The sequence below is a fragment of the Myxocyprinus asiaticus genome, chromosome 24 (genome assembly GCF_019703515.2).
Source record: "Myxocyprinus asiaticus isolate MX2 ecotype Aquarium Trade chromosome 24, UBuf_Myxa_2, whole genome shotgun sequence".
NCBI classification, from domain to species: Eukaryota; Metazoa; Chordata; class Actinopteri; order Cypriniformes; family Catostomidae; genus Myxocyprinus; species Myxocyprinus asiaticus.
Genome location: NC_059367.1, coordinates 5,531,999 through 5,553,280, shown reverse-complemented (window position 1 = coordinate 5,553,280; position 21,282 = coordinate 5,531,999). Strand labels below are relative to the sequence as shown.

General features: G+C 36.1%; 1 protein-coding gene across 1 annotated transcript in view; it reads left to right on the top strand.

Annotated features, from left to right (window-relative positions):
* The window catches only part of LOC127415412 (dedicator of cytokinesis protein 5-like), an 87,360-nt gene extending 66,289 nt beyond the window's left edge, over window positions 1-21,071 (top strand). Inside the window, exons 43-51 of the mRNA XM_051654114.1 lie at window positions 799-885; window positions 1,176-1,352; window positions 1,582-1,665; window positions 5,358-5,495; window positions 6,391-6,557; window positions 10,220-10,364; window positions 10,595-10,745; window positions 19,947-20,068; window positions 20,205-21,071. Of these exons, the coding sequence (XP_051510074.1) occupies window positions 799-885; window positions 1,176-1,352; window positions 1,582-1,665; window positions 5,358-5,495; window positions 6,391-6,557; window positions 10,220-10,364; window positions 10,595-10,745; window positions 19,947-20,068; window positions 20,205-20,303 (1,170 nt within the window). The 3' untranslated portion in view covers window positions 20,304-21,071. The remainder of the gene's footprint in view (window positions 1-798; window positions 886-1,175; window positions 1,353-1,581; window positions 1,666-5,357; window positions 5,496-6,390; window positions 6,558-10,219; window positions 10,365-10,594; window positions 10,746-19,946; window positions 20,069-20,204) is intronic.
* The last annotated feature ends 211 nt before the right edge of the window (window positions 21,072-21,282 follow it).

Here is a 21,282-nt window from a genome sequence, read left to right as displayed (position 1 = left end):
CATGAACAATAATATTTTCATAAATTTACATTAACCAGGATTAATAAATGCAATAGAAAATATTGTTCATTGTTGATTCATGTTAACAAATATAACCTTATTGTAAAGTGTTGCGAATTAATTTGAAATGCTTTATCACAGTTGGTAAAAAGAGGGTTTTATTGTATAGAAGGGTGAATATAACAATTTATACGAAAATTGTCCTATTAGAATATGTATTTTTATTAAGTTCATTATCTTTTAATGTAGCCTTGTTATACATCCAATAATTGACCAAATCCATTAATGTTCAATAAAAATGATATTCTGGGAGTGATCTGATGGCAAACGTTCAAACAGGCAAGTTTGTATCGGCCTATAGGTTTTTGTTAAAATTGGTGTCAGCCAAGATCAGATTTCCAGATCAGAGCATCCCTTTTAAAAATACTTATCCAGTAATAATAATTCAATGAAAATAGTACAAATGTTTTTTTTTTTTTTCTAGGATGGAACGTTAATTGGTCAAAAGGTGTCAAATAAAATATCAGCCTTTATCCCCGTATTCATCAATTCCTGACAGTTCTGATAATAATCTCCCTGATAATAATACATTTGATAACTATTAACACTTTTAATATAAAGTGGTTGCCTAGTGGCCGCTAGCTAGCTCTGTAGAATGGCCATTGTTGGCAATGATTTGGATCATTATTGTGAAACTGTAATTCAATTCGGTATAATTATTCTTAAATGAAGATGATTAACCTGCGAGATCTTGGAACCCCTCTCTGTAAATGTGTCTCTCTGCTTTTGACCTCACAGACCATGTGGATTGAAAGGACCACCTACATCACGGCGTACCGATTCCCAGGAATCCTCAAATGGTTTGAAGTGAAATCTATGTCTGTGGTAAGTCTATCTGTTACTTATGTTCACCCTCATTGTCTTACCATAAACTCACAGTTGTTTAGTGTTAAATGTGAATGTTGGCATTTCTTATCTATAAAAAAATATACATGTACAGTATTTTAAAGTCAACATGAAATCAAAATGTACCTTATTTACTACTTAGTAAATCTCCTTGGTCTTTCGTGCTGCTGTTTCTTGTTGGAAAAGTTTTATGTGCTTCAGTGCTCTCATAAAAGTATGATCCTAATTAGCTTTTACCGACTGTTGCGTTGACTCGATCTCTTTTGTAGGAAGAAATCAGCCCTTTGGACAATGCTATAGAAACCATGGAGCTGGCCAATGAGAAGCTGAGTAATCTGGTACAGCAGCAGGCGTGTGACCGTTCTCTCTCGGTGCACCCCCTCTCCATGATGCTCAACGGGATTGTCGACCCGGCTGTCATGGGTGGCTTTTCCAACTATGAGAAGGTTTGTATTCATCCTGCTTGTCTTTTTCCTCTATTTCTCCTTCCACTTCTTTTATCAATTTGTAACTGCAGAAATCAAGTGCAAATCAAGCCATCCACCTGATAACACACTCCAGTTGCTTTGTACCTTTTTCTCCTAGTCAGTAATGAAAAATTGATGCACACCTTCTGGCATCAAGTCTGCTGGAGCACCGGCTGATCTTAATTGAAATTTTTGTTCTGCCCCTCAGGCGTTTTTCACCGAGGCCTACATGAAGAAGAACCCCGACCACCTGGAGCGCATTGAAGTCTTAAAACACCTTATCGCACTGCAGGTGACACTCATTTTTCAGATCTACATTGTGTTAAACTGTTCACACAATGCTTATACTGTGTCTAGCAAAATATCTACATTTAGGGGTGGGCAATATAAATAAAATCTTATTCCATCCATCCATCCATCCATGAAACACTATAAAATGTTTATGTTTGTGAAAGAAATAGATCCTTTTATTCATCAAGGATGCTTATTTTCCAACCAAGTTTTTCTAACAACAGCTCAACACCTCAAACTTTGATTCGTCCATCCGTAATACTCATTTCTAAACATTTACCACATATATTTTAAGTTATTTTGCACATTCTACCCTTTTCTTCAATTTGCCAGTTTCAGATGTGGCTTTTTTTGGGACCTGTAAAGGGATCTATTTCTCAAATGTGAGACTCTGATGTACTTGTCTTGTAGTTGTTGAGTATCTGGCCCATCCACTTTCCTCTCTATCTTGGTTAGATCTTGTTTGAATTTTTCTTTCAAGACAGTAGTGAATGGAATAGCCTTCATATCTCAAAAGAATAATAGATGGATGAATTTCTAAATACATTTGTTTCTTTTTGGTCATTTCTAAAACCAAAATTTGACTTGAAGAAATGCAAGAATGCTCAATACCTCAGCAACCAAAAAAAAAAAAGACACTGTATTGCAAAGTCCATGCTTTATTAAGTAGAACAAGCATTTTCAACTGTTCTAACAAAAAGAAATGTTTCTTGAGTACCACATTTGCATATTAGAATAATTTCTTAAAAGAATAGTTCACCCCAAAAATGAAAATTCTCTCAACATTTACTCACCCTCATACCACACCAGTTGTGTATGAATTTCTTCTTCTGCTGAAAACAAACAAATATTTTTAGAAAAATATCTCTGCTCTTTTGGTCCATTCAGTGCAAGTGAAAGGTGGCCAGAACTTTGAAGCTCAAAAAAGCACATTAAAGCAGCAAAAAGGTAATCCATACGACTCCAGTGCTTAAATCCATGTCTTCAGAAACTATACAATAGGTGTGGCTGAGAAACAGATCAATATTTAAGTCCTTCTTTACTATAAATTCTCTTCCCTGCCCAGTGGGTGGTGATATGTACGCAGAATGCGAATCGGCAAAATAAAAATGAAATAAAAGTTAAAGTGGCCATTTATAGTAAAAAAGAACATAAATATTGATCTGTTTCTCATACAGACCTATCATATCGCTTCAGAAGACATGGATTTAACCACTGGAGTCGTATGGATTATTTTACATTGCCTTTATGTGCTTTTATTTGAGCTTCCAAGTTCTGGCCACCATTCACTTGCATAGCATTTTCTAAAAATCTTTATTTGGGTTCAGCAGAAGAAAGAAAGTCATACACATCTGGTATGGCAGGAGGGTAATGTAAATGATGAGAGAATTTTCACTTTGGGTGAACTATTCCTTTATGGGAATAGTTGGGGCTTTCACATAGGGCTGTTTGCTTATGGCAAAAATCATAATTACAATTATTTTTGGTGAATATTGAATCACGATTATTTAACACGATTACTTATTGACTTTGGAAACATCAAGCATTTTATTGAATTAAAAAAAAAACTAACTAATATGTTAATTATGGAAGAATGGTTTCAAGTTCTTAAGTAATTATTCAAGACTAGTAAACAGTCAGTAATAAAATAACATTAAAAAACAGCAATGAATAGAAATAGATAAAAAATAATAGAACAAAAAATACAAATTAAGAAAAATTCTGTGCTTTTTTTTAACAGCTTTAAAGTTTTTAACAGCAGTTTCAAGTATTCAAGGAAACATTCAGAATGAAACGCAACATAAAACTACTACTGGTCTTCACTGTATGATTATAATACATTCATACTTTTTAAAGCTACTAAAGTTACCCAATCAAGAGCAGTGAGTGTTTTCTGGTTTTCTTATTTTCTTATTATGGTTGTTTGTCATTATAGACACACTAGACTTGACGGCAGCAGGTCTATTAGCTTAAATTTACATTTACAAATCCAACATTTTAATACAAATCTGCTTTTTTCTCCACTGTTTACGTTCACTTTAGACATCACTCTCTGTGTTTACATGAATACCTCACCAAGACAGGCATTTTGGCGGAATTTTGAAATGTATTCGACCGTTCAGGTGCGCACTAACGGGAGCATTCTCGGAACACACGCATGTTCAGCACACACACATATGCCGCCTGTCAATCAAACTGGACGCAGCTTACGTGCTCTGGATTACTTTCAACAGCAGAATAAGAATATTAACTTTCTAATAAGTGACACAGGCCTAGGCTATCACAAATATAGCCAGTTAATTTTTCGTAATTGATGTTTTAATCAGTCTGTTTGTCTGGTCAGGCAAGTAGAATACTCTTTCACTTGACCCTTCAAAAATCCACTTGTCCCGGACAAGCGTTAATATCGAGCCCTGATTAAATATTTTATTCAACATTCTCTGGTAACAATTTTTTCTTCTGCAGTATAGCTCCTAAAGTAAATGTACATTGTTTTAAGGGAGTTTTAGATATTATTTTGGAAAACAAGCCAAATATGTATGTTGTTCCAGTGTATAATGGGCTAAGACTACACTCTCTCACCTTTAAGTTCACTTCGATCCATATTTAACTCACAAAAAAAAAAAAACTTTCTCTTCTTAATAGAGCTGGGTATCGCCGATTTTCTTCATGATAAGATGCACACAGTGAACGTGACACATATATTTTGATTCACTATGTCGCGAGCCATCACGTTATAATCTAGCTGCAGCAAACACGCGCGAGTGAGGGGCGTCAGCCGGGAGAACATTCAATCTCTTCCCCGGTCACTTCACGCAACTATAGACATGGCTCTGACCGCACAGAGAAATGCCAGTTTCAGAGTCTATTTTCATAACCCGCTTCCTTATTATTTGAACTTTAATAAAGGATGCTGTAAAGATATAACTCCGTGGCGTTTCATTGCGAAATGGAATGCGGCACAATAATCGTTTTATCTCGATTATCTTATTTTCATAATCGTTGGAAGCCAAAATAGTAATTGAAAATAAAATTTGATTAATCGCCCAGTCCTACTTTGACATCATGGGTAAAAATGTATTTAAAAAAATAGATTTTTAAAACAAACAAAAAAAAAAAAATTCAAATTATAATAATAATTTGCAACATTGCACGTTTTTTTTCTTTTTGTTCTTTATCAATTTAATGCATCTGAGGTGAAGAGAAGCATCAATAGTGTGTGTGTGTGTGTGTGTGTGTATATATATATATATATATATATATATATATATATATATATATACATATATATACACACACACACACTGTGTAGTAGTGCCCATTTTTTGGATAGAATAGTGAATTAAATACTTTATAAATAAAAGTTACTTCCTCTCATTTTATTTATTTTGCTTTTTGATTTTTGATTTGGACACAAACTAAAATATTATTTACAACAAATGAATGATAATCATTACATTAAGTAACAAGTTAAAAACAAAATACTCAAGACAATAAAACTTAAATGTATAGTTTGACATTGAATTCTGTTGGATGATTGTAAAATAGCAGATACACACACACACGTGACCACACATCAGTTTAATCCTTCATTAATGTGGCTCTTTGCACTGCTGTACATTGGTGCTGTCATTCTACAAGTGTATAATTATTTAATGTCAGAAACGCTTTAATGTCTGCTACATGTGTTAGATCCCACTGCTTGATGAGGGGATACGGATCCATGGGGAGAAATCGACGGAGCAGCTCAAACCCCTGCACAACAGACTCGTGGCCTGCTTCCAGGATCTGCGTGCTAAAGTGGAGAAGCTCTATGGTGTCATTACCCTAGTGAGTCTGGAACTGAATGTGTCTGACAGATACGACTCTACGAAGGGTTTTGTAAGAACAGGGATGAGGCTTAGACACTTCTGGGGGTAAATATTCCAGAATAATTAGTTCTGATCATTATCTAACAGTAACATTGGAGGAGTTTTCAAAGGTTTCTTTTTTGGAGGATTTAGACCACATTGGGAAAAAGGAATGGCTTTATATGTGTGCTTTATGGATTTAATTTGGTCTGTGTGTCAGGTTTCTGCTATTCTTCTCACCACAATTGTACAGAGCTGTTATCTGAGTTACCGTAGACTTTGTCAGTTCGAACCAGTCTGGCCATTCTTTGTTGACCTCTCTCATCAATAAGATGTTCACAGATCTGCCGCTCACTGGATGTTTTTTTGTTTTTGACACCCTTTGGTGTAAGCTCTAGAGACTGTTGTGTGTGAAAATCATAGCAGATCAGCAATTACAAAAAATACTCAAACCAGCCCATCTGGCACCAACAATCATCCATGTGATTATCTAGTCAGCCAATCGTGTGGCAGCAGTGCAGAGCAGAATAGTATCTCAGAATGCTATTCTGAGATGCGGGTTTGTGATGTTTTGGCGGCACAAGGTGGACCTACACAGTATTAGGCAGGCGGTTTTAATGTTGTGGCTGATCGGTGTATATGTGAGCTTATGTGGCTGACGAATTGGACAACCGTTGTAGTCCTTATGCAGCAACTTTAACGTACATTTTTAAAATCGCTTTTCTAAAAACCCATTTGAAATTTCCAAGGCAACCCATGGCAAATTTGCCTCCCAAGTTGACCTACAAATTGACATCATGACTAAACAGCTCAATGGTCTATGGCAGGTCCTCATCATGATATAAAAATAAATGTGTTTCTGTTTGTACCTTCAGCCCTGCTCCCTGACAGAAAAGAAGAAGAGTCGTGTGGGGTCAGTGGTGATGCCGTACATCATGTCCTCCACGCTCAGACGGATGTCCACCATCTCAAACGCCTCCTCTGGACACTCCAGCGGATCGGGCTCCTCCGACGGGAACTCCTCCAGACCGGTCTCCCAGTCGTCAGTACTCACACAATCATGTTCTCTTATTCTTAAAACTAATCTCACTCTTTTCCGCAGCCCTCTGAATGCTAATTTGTCACAAGACACAGTTCCTGTGGTCATGGAAAGGTCACAGAATTATTCCTTTTCCAATTTAATTCTGTTTTCTGCTGGCAGACAAAATTTGACTTTAATGCTGTTTCACCCCCATATGTGGTTCTTATAGCTACTTGTTTAGTGGATTCTTGTTAAGTCTTGTCAAGTGATTGATTACCAAATTGGTCAAAATAAAAATTATTTTAAAAATACAGCTTTAAATCCAAAAAAATAAAATGAATTAAGATCAGGCATGGGTCATTTCCTGACAATTCTTTACTGCCTTCTAAATAAAAAAAGTGGCATAAGCTCGAAAGGAAAATTAAAAAAAAGAAAATTACCTTTAAGTATAGGGAATATAATATTTAACCCTTAAATGAATGGGAATTTTCCCAAACACTCTTACATATTCGGGTCTTTAGAGACTCTGCACTTGCATCTATCAAAAATTGATGTACAAAATGCCCAGATAGTGTCAAATTTTACAAATATTTTCAAGACAATTAGGAAACAATAAAATAAAATATATTTTGATATATTTTGATGTTTTATATTTTTATAAATTAAAGAGATAATGCAACAAATCTAGAACAGGATTCATTATTTTCACACTGAAATTTCATGAGATGCTACTGGCTGCCAAAAACATATTGAGCTACACATTACACATAACCTACACATGTGTAATTATGTGTAATTATGTGTATCTTATGTGTATTTTCTCAAGCACTTGTTGAGTCTAAATAGATGCACAACTTATATTATTTCACTAGTACACCTAAATGACAATAGTCATATCATACTGCTCATGTGTTGTACTTGCTATAGTTTACTTCGATGTTGTTTCTTTGTCAAATAGCAATATCAAATGTAAATCAAATCAATCACTGAAACATCAGTGCCACCTTGAGTAAGAAATAATATGTATAACATGTATGTGTATACGCATATAGTACTGATAATTCACCATTGTTGATAGTTCATTGTTGCACAGAATGTCAATGTGAAATAGTATTTATTTGTATAAATACAGGTCTCAGGTCTCTAAAGACCCGAGGTATGCATTTAAGGGTTAAACTAGATTTCTACATTTTCAGAAGAAATTGTAATTTGAGTGGTGCTTGCCATTGCCATCCATGGTATCAATTCCATGATGCTGGGGGCGTTCTGGGTTGTTGCTATGGAGTTTCTAGGTGGTTGCTAGGGTGTTCTGGGTGGCTACGTAATACTAATTACTAAGTTCAGACTATTAGAGTACCTAATAAGCCAATTCTTCAGCCAATTTGATTCAAAATGAGTCATTTACCGCCCAGGATTATATCATTCTTTCTGTGCTATTGTTTATTCTTGTTCTCTTAAACACTTGCTTCGAAGCTTTTCTTTTTGTGAAATCATTATTATGATGAAATGATGCTGAGTTAGAAAGCACAAGACAAGTACAGTTTCCATTTTTCTTGTCTTCTCAGCCTGTGTTTGATGTCATTCGAGTGTGTGCTTTGATTACTGTGAAAATGTTCTCAGTAAGATGCCTGTGTCAAGCTCTCAAATAGACCCTTTTCATACATCAAAAATACTTAACCCAAAAAAACTCCAAATGTCTGTCTTTCTTTCTGGACACTCTTTTCCATGCAATTACAATAAATAGGGACTGGGCCTTTCAAGCTGTGAAAAGGACACAACACAATGTAAAATGACCATTAAAGGTGTTCATAAGACTTGTGCACTATATTTCAAGTCTTTTGAAGCTATACGATAGCTTTGTGCGAGAATCAGACTGAATTTTAAGTCGTTGTTCACTGATAATCTTCCCATCTTCTGCGCTCAAATCAATGGGTCACTGACCTCGAGAGCCAAATCTGTCTGATTCATGAACAAATTATTCAGATTCTTTGAAAAGATCAGACTAAAAAAAGAGTGTTTCATTTGTGAATCAGACATCTCAACTTCTCTCATGAATGTGCCAAGAAGATCTAGGGCGGATGTCAAGATTTTCAGTGAATAGCAACTTCAATTTTAGTCTGTTCCTCACACAAAGATATTGTATGACTTTAGAAGACACAGGGGCCTAATAACACTCCTTTCTATACTGGATTTTTTTCCATCACATATTTACTTTTTTATCTCATAAAAGTGTCGTTTGAAAGTGTTTCTTTCATTGTGCAACAAAACGTTGAAATGAAAATGATGGTTGATGACAGTCCAGAATAACAGATGTAGAATTTGTAGGTGTTTATGTTAAACCTTCTACATTATGGACTTTTTCTATGTTATTCTGTCTTCAAGAAGTTGTGTACTACTTAAAGTACTTGTAATTTAAATTTAATGTTGCAAATTAATTTTGAAAAATCGTCTTGGGCTCACTGACCTTCCTTTTATATTTGTATCTTAACATTTACATTTCTGCTCTTATTAGAAGTTTTAACGCTGAAAAGACAATAAAGTGCATACTGTATATCACATAATTAGGGCAGCCGAGAGTATAAGATACATTTTAATACGTATGCCTTAAAATAATTGTATATACATTGAAATGTAAGATTAGGTTGATATTTCTGCAGCACTAGCCGTACTAAACAGAAAAAAAATAAAAAAATAATTGGTTTTTAGATATAGCTCATGTCTATGGAGGACAAAAATAATGAATATATAAATAAATAAATCCATATATGTGTGCATAAATGAATATATAAATAATTAAATGTGTGAGGAGATATACAAATGAATTAATAAATTAATACAAAAATAATATGACATAAAATGGTTGGGGAAATGCAACATTGAATGTTGATTTTTCTTTTTTTTTTATTCTTTAATCATTCATTTATTTCTGTATATAGTTCCGTATTTATTTTTCCTTCATGCAACATGCATGATTAAAGAAATGTAGAAATGTAGAATTAAAAAGCTTTTCCTTTAACATTTTTGCATTTCCCCAACCATTTATTTGTTTTTTTTATTGTATTATTTTTACATTGATCAGTGCATTTATTTTATTGTTTTATTTATGTATTTAATTATTTGTATATCTCTGCACACATTTAATTATTTAGATATTTATGTATGCATTAATATGCAGATTTATGTATTTGTGTATTTATTTATTTATTATTATTTATTTATTACTTCATAAAGTTCCTTCATACAATTCGAGTTGTTTAATACAATTGGACTTTTTTTTGCCTGTTTTATCATCCACCAGGTGAAAATTATATGTCTAAATGCTTAGAAAAGTAATAGCACGCCTCTCCTCAACAAGCCGCACTTATCCCTCTAATTTTTCCAATTTCGACCGCACTATTCTGTGTGCTAATACATTTTAATTTGAGCTAATGACTTTTTTAGTTCACTTTCACCAGTGCTAACACCTAAAAAAGTAAGCATACAACCCTGTCTCTGCACAATAAACTGGGATAGAAGAAAACATAACACGAATCTCCTTCAAGAATAACGACAAGATATTGAAATCTAGATTATGAATCTAATATATAACCAGAAAGCCATTGTACAAATACATAATACATACATAGAGAATTTGCTTCGCAGGTGTGCAGGAGATGATAGGTCTCTCTTTCTCTCTCTTTCAGTTCGCTGTTCTCCCGTGTGAATGACAGCAGGGTGTCGGTTCTGTCTCGCTCAGAGGAAGATAATCGGATCAGTAAGAAAAACAGGAAGGAGTGGAGCATGAGCAGGTCGCAGGTCTTACCGGAGCGAGCTGCTGACAGAGACGAGGTGCCGAGAGCTTTTATACTTTTAAGCTGAGTGTTTTTCTGCATGGTTGTCAGTTAAAGGGATAGTCGTTCCAAACCCGAAAGACTTTCATTTATTATTAAATGTCAAAATGAATGCAGTTTCTTTTTGTTGATTTCTAAATTTTTAAACATGGATTAATGTAATATTATTTTGATATTATGATAAGTTGTAATGGTTGTGTGTGTGTGTGTGTATTTGTATATGTGCAGATTCCTCCAGAGAAGCAGCCGAGGCCTAAGAGTCTGAATATAGGAGACCGGAGACTCACACTGTCACTGTTTCATGGAGAATCATCAATTCTAAGTTTACACAACCAACTCAGCCCTCTGCCCGCCTCACCACACACACCACGCAGCTCCAGTGAGTAAACACACAACTAAAGATCTGTTTTTTTTTATTTTTTTTTTTTATTATATATATATATATATATATATACACACATATATATATGTTGAAGTCAGATGTTTTCATACACTTAGGTTGAAGTCATTAAAACACATTTTTTAACGACTCCACAGATGTAATATTAGCAAACTATAGTTTTGGCAAGTTGTTTAGGACATCTACTCTGTGCATAACACAATAAATTTTTCCAACAATTTTTTAAAGACAGATTATTTCACTTTAATTGACTATATCACAATTCCAGTGGGTCAGAAGTTTACATACACTAAGTTAAGTGTGCCTTTAAGCAGCTTGGAAAATTCCAGAAAATGATGTCAAGCCTTTAGACAATTAGCCAATTAGCTTCTGATAGGAGGTGCACTGAATTGGAGGTGTACCTGTGGATGTATTTTAAGGCCTACCTTCAAACTCAGTGCCTCTTTGCTTGACATCATGGGAAAATCAAAAGAAATCAGCCAAGACCTCAGAAAAAAAATTGTGGACCTCCACAAGTCTGGTTCATCCTTGGGAGCAATTTCCAAACACCTTAAGGTATCACGTTCATCTGTACAAACAATAGTACGTAAGTATAAACACCATGGGACCATGCAGCCATCCTACCGCTCGGGAAGGAGGCACATTCTGTCTCCTAGAGATGAATGTAGCTTGGTGCGAAAAGTGCAAATCAATCCCAGAACAACAGCAAAGGACCCTGTGAAGATGCTGGAGGAAACAGGTAGACAAGTATCTATATCCACAGTAAAACAAGTCCTATATTGACATAACCTGAAAGGCTGCTCAGCAAGGAAGAAGCCAATGCTCCAAAACCCCCATAAAAAAGCCAGACTACAGTTTGCAAGTGCACATAGGGACAAATATCTTACTTTTTGGAAAAATGTCCTCTGGTCTAATGAAACAAAAATGTAACTGTTTGGCCATAATGACCATTGTTATGTTTGGAGGAAAAAGGGTGAGGCTTGCAAGCTGAAGAACACCACCCCAACCGTGAAGCATGGGGGTGGCAGCATCATGTTGTGGGGGTGCTTTGCTGCAGGAGGGACTGGTGCACTTCACAAAATAGATGACATCATGAGGAAAGAAAATGATGTGGATATATTGAAGCAACATCTCAAGACATCAGCTAGGAAGTTAAAGCTCAGTCAAAAATGGGTCTTCCAAATGGACAATGACTCAAAATGGCTTAAGGACAACAAAATTAAGGTATTGGAGTGGCCTTCACAAAGCCCTGACCTCAATCTGATAGAAAATGTGTGGACAGAACTGAAAAATGTGTGCGAGCAAGGAGGCCTACAAATCTGACTCAGTTCTGTCTAGATGAATGGGCCAAAATTCCAGTAAATTATTGTGAGAAGCTTGTGGAAGGCTACCCAAAATGTTTGTCCCAAGTTAAGCAATTTAAAGGTAATGCTACCAAATACTAACAAAGTGTATGTAAACATCTGACCCACTGGGAATGTGATGAAAGAAATAAAAGCTGAAATAAATAATTCTCTCGCTATTATTCTGGCATTTCACAATCTTAAAATAAAGTAGTGATCCTAACTGACCAAAGACAGGGAATGTTTTCTACGATTAAATGTCAGGAATTGTAGTATATACAGTATATGAAAATCCCAGGAGATCAGCAGTTACAGAAATACTCAAACCAGCCCATCTGGCACCAACAATCATCCATGTGATTATCTAATTAGCCAATCGTGTGGCAGCAATGCAGTGCATAAAATCATGCAGATATGGGTCAGGAGCTTCAGTTAATGTTCACATCAACCATCAGAATGGGGAAAAAATTTGATCTCAGTGATTTGGACCATGGCATGATTGTTGGTGCCAGACGGGCTGGTTTGAGTATTTCTGTAACTGCTGATCTCCTGGGATTTTCACGCACAGCCGTCTCTAGAGTTTACTCCTGCCAAAAACAAAAAACATCCAGTGAGCGGCAGTTCTGCAGACAGAAACGCCTTGTTGATGAGAGAGGTCAACAGAGAATGGCCAGACTGGTTCGAACCGACAAAGTCTACGGTACCTCAGATAACTGCTCTGTACAATTGTGGTGAGAAGAATATCATCTCAGAATGCTATTCTGAGATGCGGGTTGGCGCTGTTTTGGCGGCACGGGGGACCTACTCAATATTATGCAGGTGGTTTTAATGTTGTGGCCAGTGCTTGAAGTGGGGCGGTACGCAGTGCCTGCACTTCTGTAATTTACTCTACAGAGTACCGGCAGTTTTTCTTGTGTACCACCACTTATAAGAGTCTCCCGGTACGATGTAATGTCTTTATTTAATGTAAGTCAGTGATTTGATGCGGCCCGCCAGTCACTTTTATCTGACCTTCCAAATGATTTTGAAAAAATTGCGGTAAATTTCCGCTCTTTGAGAAAAACTCAGCGGTGAGTTTAACAACGCTCAACATGTGCAACAGCATCGGTGCTTGTCAAGCAGGGTGCTCCCTCTTGTTTGAACGAGCGTTGTTACGGCGCAAGCGCTTGTCTGCTTGTGTCTTTCAGCATGCATGTTTAGATGAGCGAAAGAAGAAATTGTTCCCATCCTGCATAAATATTTGCTAATATAGCCTAATTCTTCTTATTTCACTTTTAAAATTATGATATATGTTCATGGTAACCAAATAATAATTAGTGGTCGACCGATATATCACAGAGGCCGATATTCTAATTTTCTTTAATTATCGATACATTTTCTTTCTTTTTTTTTTTTTTTTGAGGGTGCGAAAATCACCTGCTTGCATGTGAAGGGACTGAGACATGTAAACGACCAGTCACGGTTCATTTTGTTGTTACGTGCTATCGTTTTACAACAATAATAGGCTGGTGTGCAGCACAGTGTCATTTATCACATACAGTCTGCATATCAGAGCCGTGGCAGACGCGTTTGAGTTCATAATGTTAAAGTGCTCGCCTGATTCATTCTCCCTCTCTCTCCTCAACAGTTCCCTGTAACATTGAACTGTCTTGTCTAATGATTAAAAGGCAAATATCTATAAAACTAATATCATATACCATCTGCAAATATGCACATATCTCGTTAAAACAGATTTAAAAAACCTCACACAACTTCAGCAGATCCAGCATCCTGTGGAGTGCTCATAAATCTTCCTCTGAATCACGTATCACGTAATTTTATCAGTCTCTCCTCAGCAATTCCCTGTCACCTTTAACTTTATTTTCGAATCAATAAAAAATCAATAAATCTAATCTTAAAAAAATACATCTAATCTTATCGTTTCCTCACTTACCCGGTGAGACAGGGAGGCGAGCCACCGGCGGTCGGTGTCCAACTTCTTAGAGGGACAAGTGCTGTCCAGCCACGCGAGATGGAGCAGTAACAGGTCTGTGATGCCCTTAGATGTCCGGGGCTGCACACGCACTACAATGGGTGGATCAGCGTGTATCTACCCTGCGCCGAGAGGTGCGGGTAACCCACTGAACCCCACTCGTGATCGAGACTGGGGATTGCAACTATTTCCCATCAATGAGGAATTCCCAGTAAGCACGGGTCATAAGCTCGCGTTAAGTCCCTGCCCTTTGTACACACCGCCTGTCGCTACTTCCGATTGGATGGTTTAGTGAGGTCCTTGGATCAGCCCCGCTGGGGCTCCTCACGGGCCTTGGCGGAGCACCGAGAAGATGATCAAACTTGACTATCTAGAGGAAGTAAAAGTCATAACATTTTAGTTGTAATTCTAAATCCATAAAACTTGTATTATCAAATCAAATCAAAATCAAATCACTTTTATTGTCACACAACCATATACACAAGTGCAATAGTGTGTGAAATTCTTGGGTGCAGTTCCGAGCAACACAGCAGTCGTGACAGTGATGAGACATATACCAATCTACAATAAACATCAAATTTATACATCACAATTTAAAATCTAATATACACATAATTACACACAACACAGTATACAAATAATAACATACAATGTACATTATTCAATACACACACTATAGAATACACATTATACAATAAAAAAATGGTGTATATATATATATATATATATATATATATATATATATATATATATATATAATGTACAGTAGGTTGTATTGTACTGTATTGACATTCAGGCTGTCGGTTGTTAGTCAGTTGCCAGTGTGTTGTTAAGAGAATATAATTATGACAGTCCAGTGTGAGATAATAAGATTAATAAAGTGCATTGCTGATATATATTGATCGTGAAGGATCAAGAGTTCAAAAGTCTGATTGCTTGGAGGAAGAAGCTGTCATGAAGTCGGCTGGTGCGGGTCCTGATGCTGCGATACCGCCTGCCTGATGGTAGCAGTGAAAACAGCCCATGGCTCGGGTGGCTGGAGCCTCTGATGATCCTCCGAGCTTTTTTCACACACCGCCTGTTGTATATGTCCTGGAGGGAGGGAAGCTCACCTCCGATGATGTGTCTGGCAGTTCGCACCACCCTTTGCAGGGCTTTGCGGTTGTGGGCGGTGCTATTGCCGTACCAGGCGGAGATGCAGCCAGTCAGGATGCTCTCTACAGTGCAGGTGTAGAACCGTGTGAGGATGTGGCGGTTCATTCCAAACTTCCTCAGCCATCTCAGGAAGAAGAGGCGCTGATGAGCCTTCTTCACAACGGCCTCAGTGTGGACGGACCATGCGAGTTCCTCAGTGATGTGGACACCCAGGTACTTGAAGACTCTCTCCACTGGTGCTCCATTGATGGTGATGGGGCTGTGTTCTCTTTCTCTTCTCCTGAAGTCCTCCACAAGCTCCTTTGTCTTACTGACGTTGAGGGAGAGGTTGTGCTCCTGACACCAGCGTGTCAGAGTGTGCACCTCCTCTCTGTAGGCTCTGTTTCATCATTGTCAGTGATCAGACCTACCGCAGACGTATCATCAGCAAACTTAATGATAGCATTTGAGCTATGTGTTGCCACACTGTCATGTGTGTACAGGGAATACAGGAGTGGGCTAAGAACACAGCCCTGCGGGGCTCCAGTGATGAGGAGATGTTACTGCCCATTCTAACCACCTGGCATCTGCTTGACAGGAAGTCCAGGATCCAGCTGCACAGCGAGCTGTTTAATCCCAGAGCCCGGAGTTTCTCATCAAGCTTGGAGGGAACTATGGTGTTGAATGCTGAGCTGTAGTCTACAAATAGCATTCTCACATAAGTGTTCCTTTTTTCCAGTTGGGAGAGAGCAGTGTGTATTGTAGATGCAATGGCATAATCAGTGGAGTGGTTGTTGCGGTAAGCAAACTGCAATGGGTCCAGTGATGGAGGCAGCACAGAGCAGATGTAATCTCTGATTAGTCTCAAAGCATTTTCTGATGATGGGGGTCAGAGCAACAGGACACCAGTCATTTAAGCAAGTGATTTTGGATTGCTTTGGTACAGGCACAATGGTGGACATTTTAAAGCATGTGGGTACTAGAGACAAAGAGAGGGAAAGGTTGAAAATGTCCGTTAAAAACACCAGCCAGTTGGTTCGCGCACGAAACTATTACATACCGTTTGCAAATATGCAGATACCTTGTTTAAACAGATGTAATTCACGAACCTCCAGAGTTTCCTTCCCGTTGAGCGCTCATCTAATATCTTCCCCTGAAGTGTATATTCTATCAGCCAGAATAAAAAACATCAGGATCAAAAGTTCCTCTCATTCACAAATCGTGACAGTCTGGCCTGTGACAATCCAAACAGGCGATCCAGGCCATTTAAACTGTCAGGAGACTGTTGCTCAAACTGGATGCACACGATGGATGAGTGCAACTTCAAGGCTGAAATCAGGAAAATGCTGTATACGGAGGCTGTATACAGAGGTGCCAGTTTCCTTAAGAGTTCCATTCATTCAAAACAGCTGTCAGTTAAGCCATTAACTGATTAGGCAGCAAGCTAGCAAGTCAGCTGCCTACGTCTTCGGATGTGGCCCAAGGTAAAAGCACGTCACGTGTGCTTTAAGTAAATATCTTATTCACTATGCAATGTATGTACAATTGGTTTGATTCTGTATTTTTTGAGTAAATGCGATTGCTAACATGGACATGCCATCCATGGTTGCTGGACTACTGTCTGTACTGTTATTTCCTTCTTTCTTATATAGTAACAATTTCTTCGTGTGCAAATAGATTACTAAAATTTGATGACTAAACAGAAATCTGAAGAAACTACTATCTACCATTTAAAATACAATATTAGTTTTTTGTTTTGTGTGAAATTGAGTAAATATATTGCTAAATAAGTTTAAAATTTTTTTTGCAATTTTATGTTTAATTACTATATTAAATTGTGTAATATATCGGCATTGTATCGGCTTATCGGTCATCCCCGCTTTCTGGATTTCGGCATCGGCCATTAAAAAACCCACTAATAATATAGCCGATCACTAATAATAATATCCCTAGTTTAAAAACCCCTATTACACTCTTCTCCAAAACATGAACCAGCAACTTTTGGGTGAGTACATTTTATCACGTCTTATTCGCTCAAATGTATTTATGCAAATTGCTTAGCTACTGGGTGCAGTCAAAACTACAGACTTAAAAAAAAAAGCTGTTACAGAAGTGATGTCAGCTCATATGCACAGCCTTCACAAGAGGCAAAAGGATGATGAAAACCGAACCTTCAAAGAAAATACATAGGAAAATGTGCTTTTATTCTCCTTTTTTTCTGTAGTTCTTGTAAAATGATTATGTAAATTGCCATTGAACTTGCCTATGCATATATCCTGACAGTGTTTAGTTCTACATACAGATGTGTGTCAGCGTTCACAATCCTGAACATCATCAAATCTGTTTGTTCACTGTTTCTAATGATTATTATCTGCACAAGTATCTGGCTCCTGTATGCAAATTAATGTGTGCAGGATAATGAAGGCAAATTTTGCCCTCATTGAATGGGAGGATAATAAAAATGTAAAAGGAAAAACAGACATAATACTCTTTTCAGTTTTAGGCTTCATTTATTTTGTGTAAAAAGACAGTTCTACATTAGATTGCCATTGTTCTCTTATATGTGTTGATATTGACAAAGATACAGGCTTTAGCAGATCTAAATATTCTTTCTCAGTTTTAATAAACAATAACCCTGCTTTGTATGTTTTTATTTTCAAAGTAAAGCTAATCAAAACCTATTTGTTAGTTGAGGATGTAAGGTCATATTTGTTCTTCAACCAGATCTTAAGAAGGAATTTTCAGCCAGACCTTGAAAATGTTATTTAAATACCTCTTTTAACGTAATTAAATACTTTTTTAATGTAAATAAACACATTATTAACCGTTTTTTTGTTACATGTTAACAGGTTAGTTACAATAAAAGTGTTAGGTAAGATAAATATGGATAAAAAAGTTTGGCCCCAGTTCAGTTTATAAATCCCCAAGATTATTTACTTATTTTTAAATAAAAATATGTTGTGAACAAAAACAGTCTCGAGTATATTTTACAGAATCAAGTTTAATACTAAGGAGGAGAGTACCTGCACTTTTTTTTTCTTCCACTTCAAGCACTGGTTGTGGCTGATCGTTGTATATAGTATATGGGTGTTTCTTCAACTTCTGCCATTTTCATGACCCAAGGGTTGACCTTTTCCTCTTTGTCACATAAAAAAAAATTTAAAAACTTTTTACCAGGTCTTAATTTTTTTTGTGTGGTACTTTTCAAATGCCTTTTACGTGCAGATTTTACTTTTTTTTTAGCCTTGTCCCAAACCCAGACTTTCAATATTAATCTATGAAAATCCATTATAAAATACAAATTATTACATGTTTAAAACTATGATAATCTAAAAAAAGAGTGCAATAAACATAAACATTTTTAATATTTATTGTGTGAATAATTTCTGTAAATAAAAAACAAAAAATAATAATTACAACTGTCCCACACTTTTGGCTACTCCAAACAATTTTGCCCCCAATAAAGTTTTTTTTGAAAGTTAGTGTGCTTGTTAACCAAGTCGACAAAAGTGTCAGTGAAGAGCATGCTTGAGATTCAACATTAGACAAGGGATGTTTGAGCAAGTTTTATTCTGTGTAATTTCCATTCAAGTTGTAATTTTGCCAAATTATGCAAAAAGTGTGAATGTTATTTAATTGTGCGTATTTAGGGTACATAAAATGTAAGCAATGAAATAAACCTTAGCAAGACAATGGAGTTGGCCATTTTATTCCAAAAAACATTAAAAAAAATGTCATTTCAATCAGCGTCATTTCCACCACAGAATTACATTAAACAAAATACTGGAAATGATGGAAATGACACTGTGGTGACATATGAAGGACAAAAATAATAAATACAATAAATAAATAAATACACAAATACATAAATCTGCATATTCATGCATAAATATCTAAATTAAATGTCCGAAGAGATATATATTTATTAAATTATTTGTATAATTACTCTGATCGGTGCAAAAATAATACAATATAAAACAAATAAATGGTTGGGAAAATGCAAAAATATCAAAGGAAATGCAAAATTGAAAGTTGAATTTTAATTCTATATTTCTTTAATCATGCATATTAAATGAAGGAAAAATAAATACAGAATACAGAAATAGAAGAATGATGATAAAAGAATAAAAGAAAAGATAAAACTCAATATTCAATTTTGCATTTCCTTTAACATTTTTGCATTTCATAAAATAGTATTCCGATGACATCACGACAAGCTCCAAAAATTACTCGAAAGCACCATAAAGGATCATAAAAACAATAAAAAAATGGCAAATTCCAATTTTTCAAAGCCTTACATCACTTTTGTGTGAGGAACATACAAAAATTTCAGTTGTAAACGCTATTATTTTTGCATTATTTGGTGCATTTATTTAATTTTTTGTATATCTCCTCGCACATTTAATTATTTATATAGTTAATTATGCACAAATATATTTATTTATGTTTTCCTTTATTTATTATTTTTGCAGTTTTTTGTCCTCCATAGTGGGAGTCTTCATGACTCTCAGAAAAAAATTACAAAAGATGACATAAATCTTTTGTGATACATGTTCATTCACTCACTGTAAATTTTATCAAGACATTAATTTCTAGAAATCCACAAAAAGCTAAAAGTGCCCAAAGTTTAAGAAACACCCATATATAACCTATATATAATATAAAGAAATGAATAAAACTCAAAATGATAAAGAAATATAAAATAAAGAAATTTTGATTATCCTCCCTTAGGTTATACGTGTCTTCCAAACGAGAGTGACTACAGCACGCCTGACATCAGAAGCACCCCTCCTCCCAGGCCCCCCAAGAAACACCCCCACGATAGCGAGAACATGTACAACTCTACCTCCGAGGTAAGGGGGAATTTGTATGCTTTAGTCGACCTGTATGTCCACATAATGCCAATATCGAGGGTTAATCATTTAATATTCTAAAACAAGAGTAAAATATGGTAAGACAAATATAATTTTCCTCTTATTTAATCTATAGTTCACACCTCCGTTACCAGTGAAAGTTGAAAAGCCACCGCCTCCCCCACCCAAAACACGCAAGTCCATGTTTTCCAACTATGAGAGCAATCCACAATAAAGACACTCTGATTCTCTTCCGGTCCAGAAGCAGATTCTGGTTCTGCTACTTGTTCCTCATTTTGAAAAGTTCTGAGCTGGGAGTTTATTGTTCTCATCATGTATATCTGGGTGTAATGATTAAATATGATAATTCATTTTTGTAGCAAAACTGCTGTCTCACCATGATATGACATCATTTCTCTTCATGTGTGGAAATAAACCTCTAGTGGGTATTTATTCTTCTCTGCTGGACAGAAATGTGACCAAAGGTTTGTTTGTTGAATGTTAACATTGGCCTCACTTCCATTGGACGGCATTAGTTTATCCAAATCTGTATTTGTGACTTATAAATAGAGATATTTAAAGTTATTGTGGCTACTGAAGCAAGGATTTTAATGCTTTTGCTTCCATGCACATATTCACTTTGCACATCACTCATAATTGAGTTGTCAACACTCAAGCACCTTAAATATTATCTAGGTACAGCATGGTTGAGTTCTGCTTTCTGCAAGGGTACATTTCAGTTGGGAACTACATATACTTTGAAACAGTCTAGACGATCTTAGCTCCAATTAGTCTTACTTAAAGTTTGCTTTTTCAATTACCTCAAGTCTAAATGTCACATTTCATAGTGCGAGCACTGTATGGAAAGCGTATACTGTATTATTATTTTTTTTCCCTTTATTTGATGTTTTTTCTCGTGTGGCTCTTCATTTTTTGTGCTAGAACAACAACTGCACATTCAGATATGTTAAATTACTGTTTGTATTGTTTTTGAATGCAACACTCCAGTTGTGAATTTGTTGGTTTGAACATGACAGGATCTGCACAGTTACAGTTCACATGTTAACAACTACTGTACATTGGGTTTGTCAGTTTTGTACATAGTTCTGTATTAAACCATGAAATTATCAGAACAAATGTGATACGTAGAAGGTTCGCAAAATTCTAGGAAAAAGCAGAACAATGTTTTTTAAAAGGGATTGCAGGTGTAAATA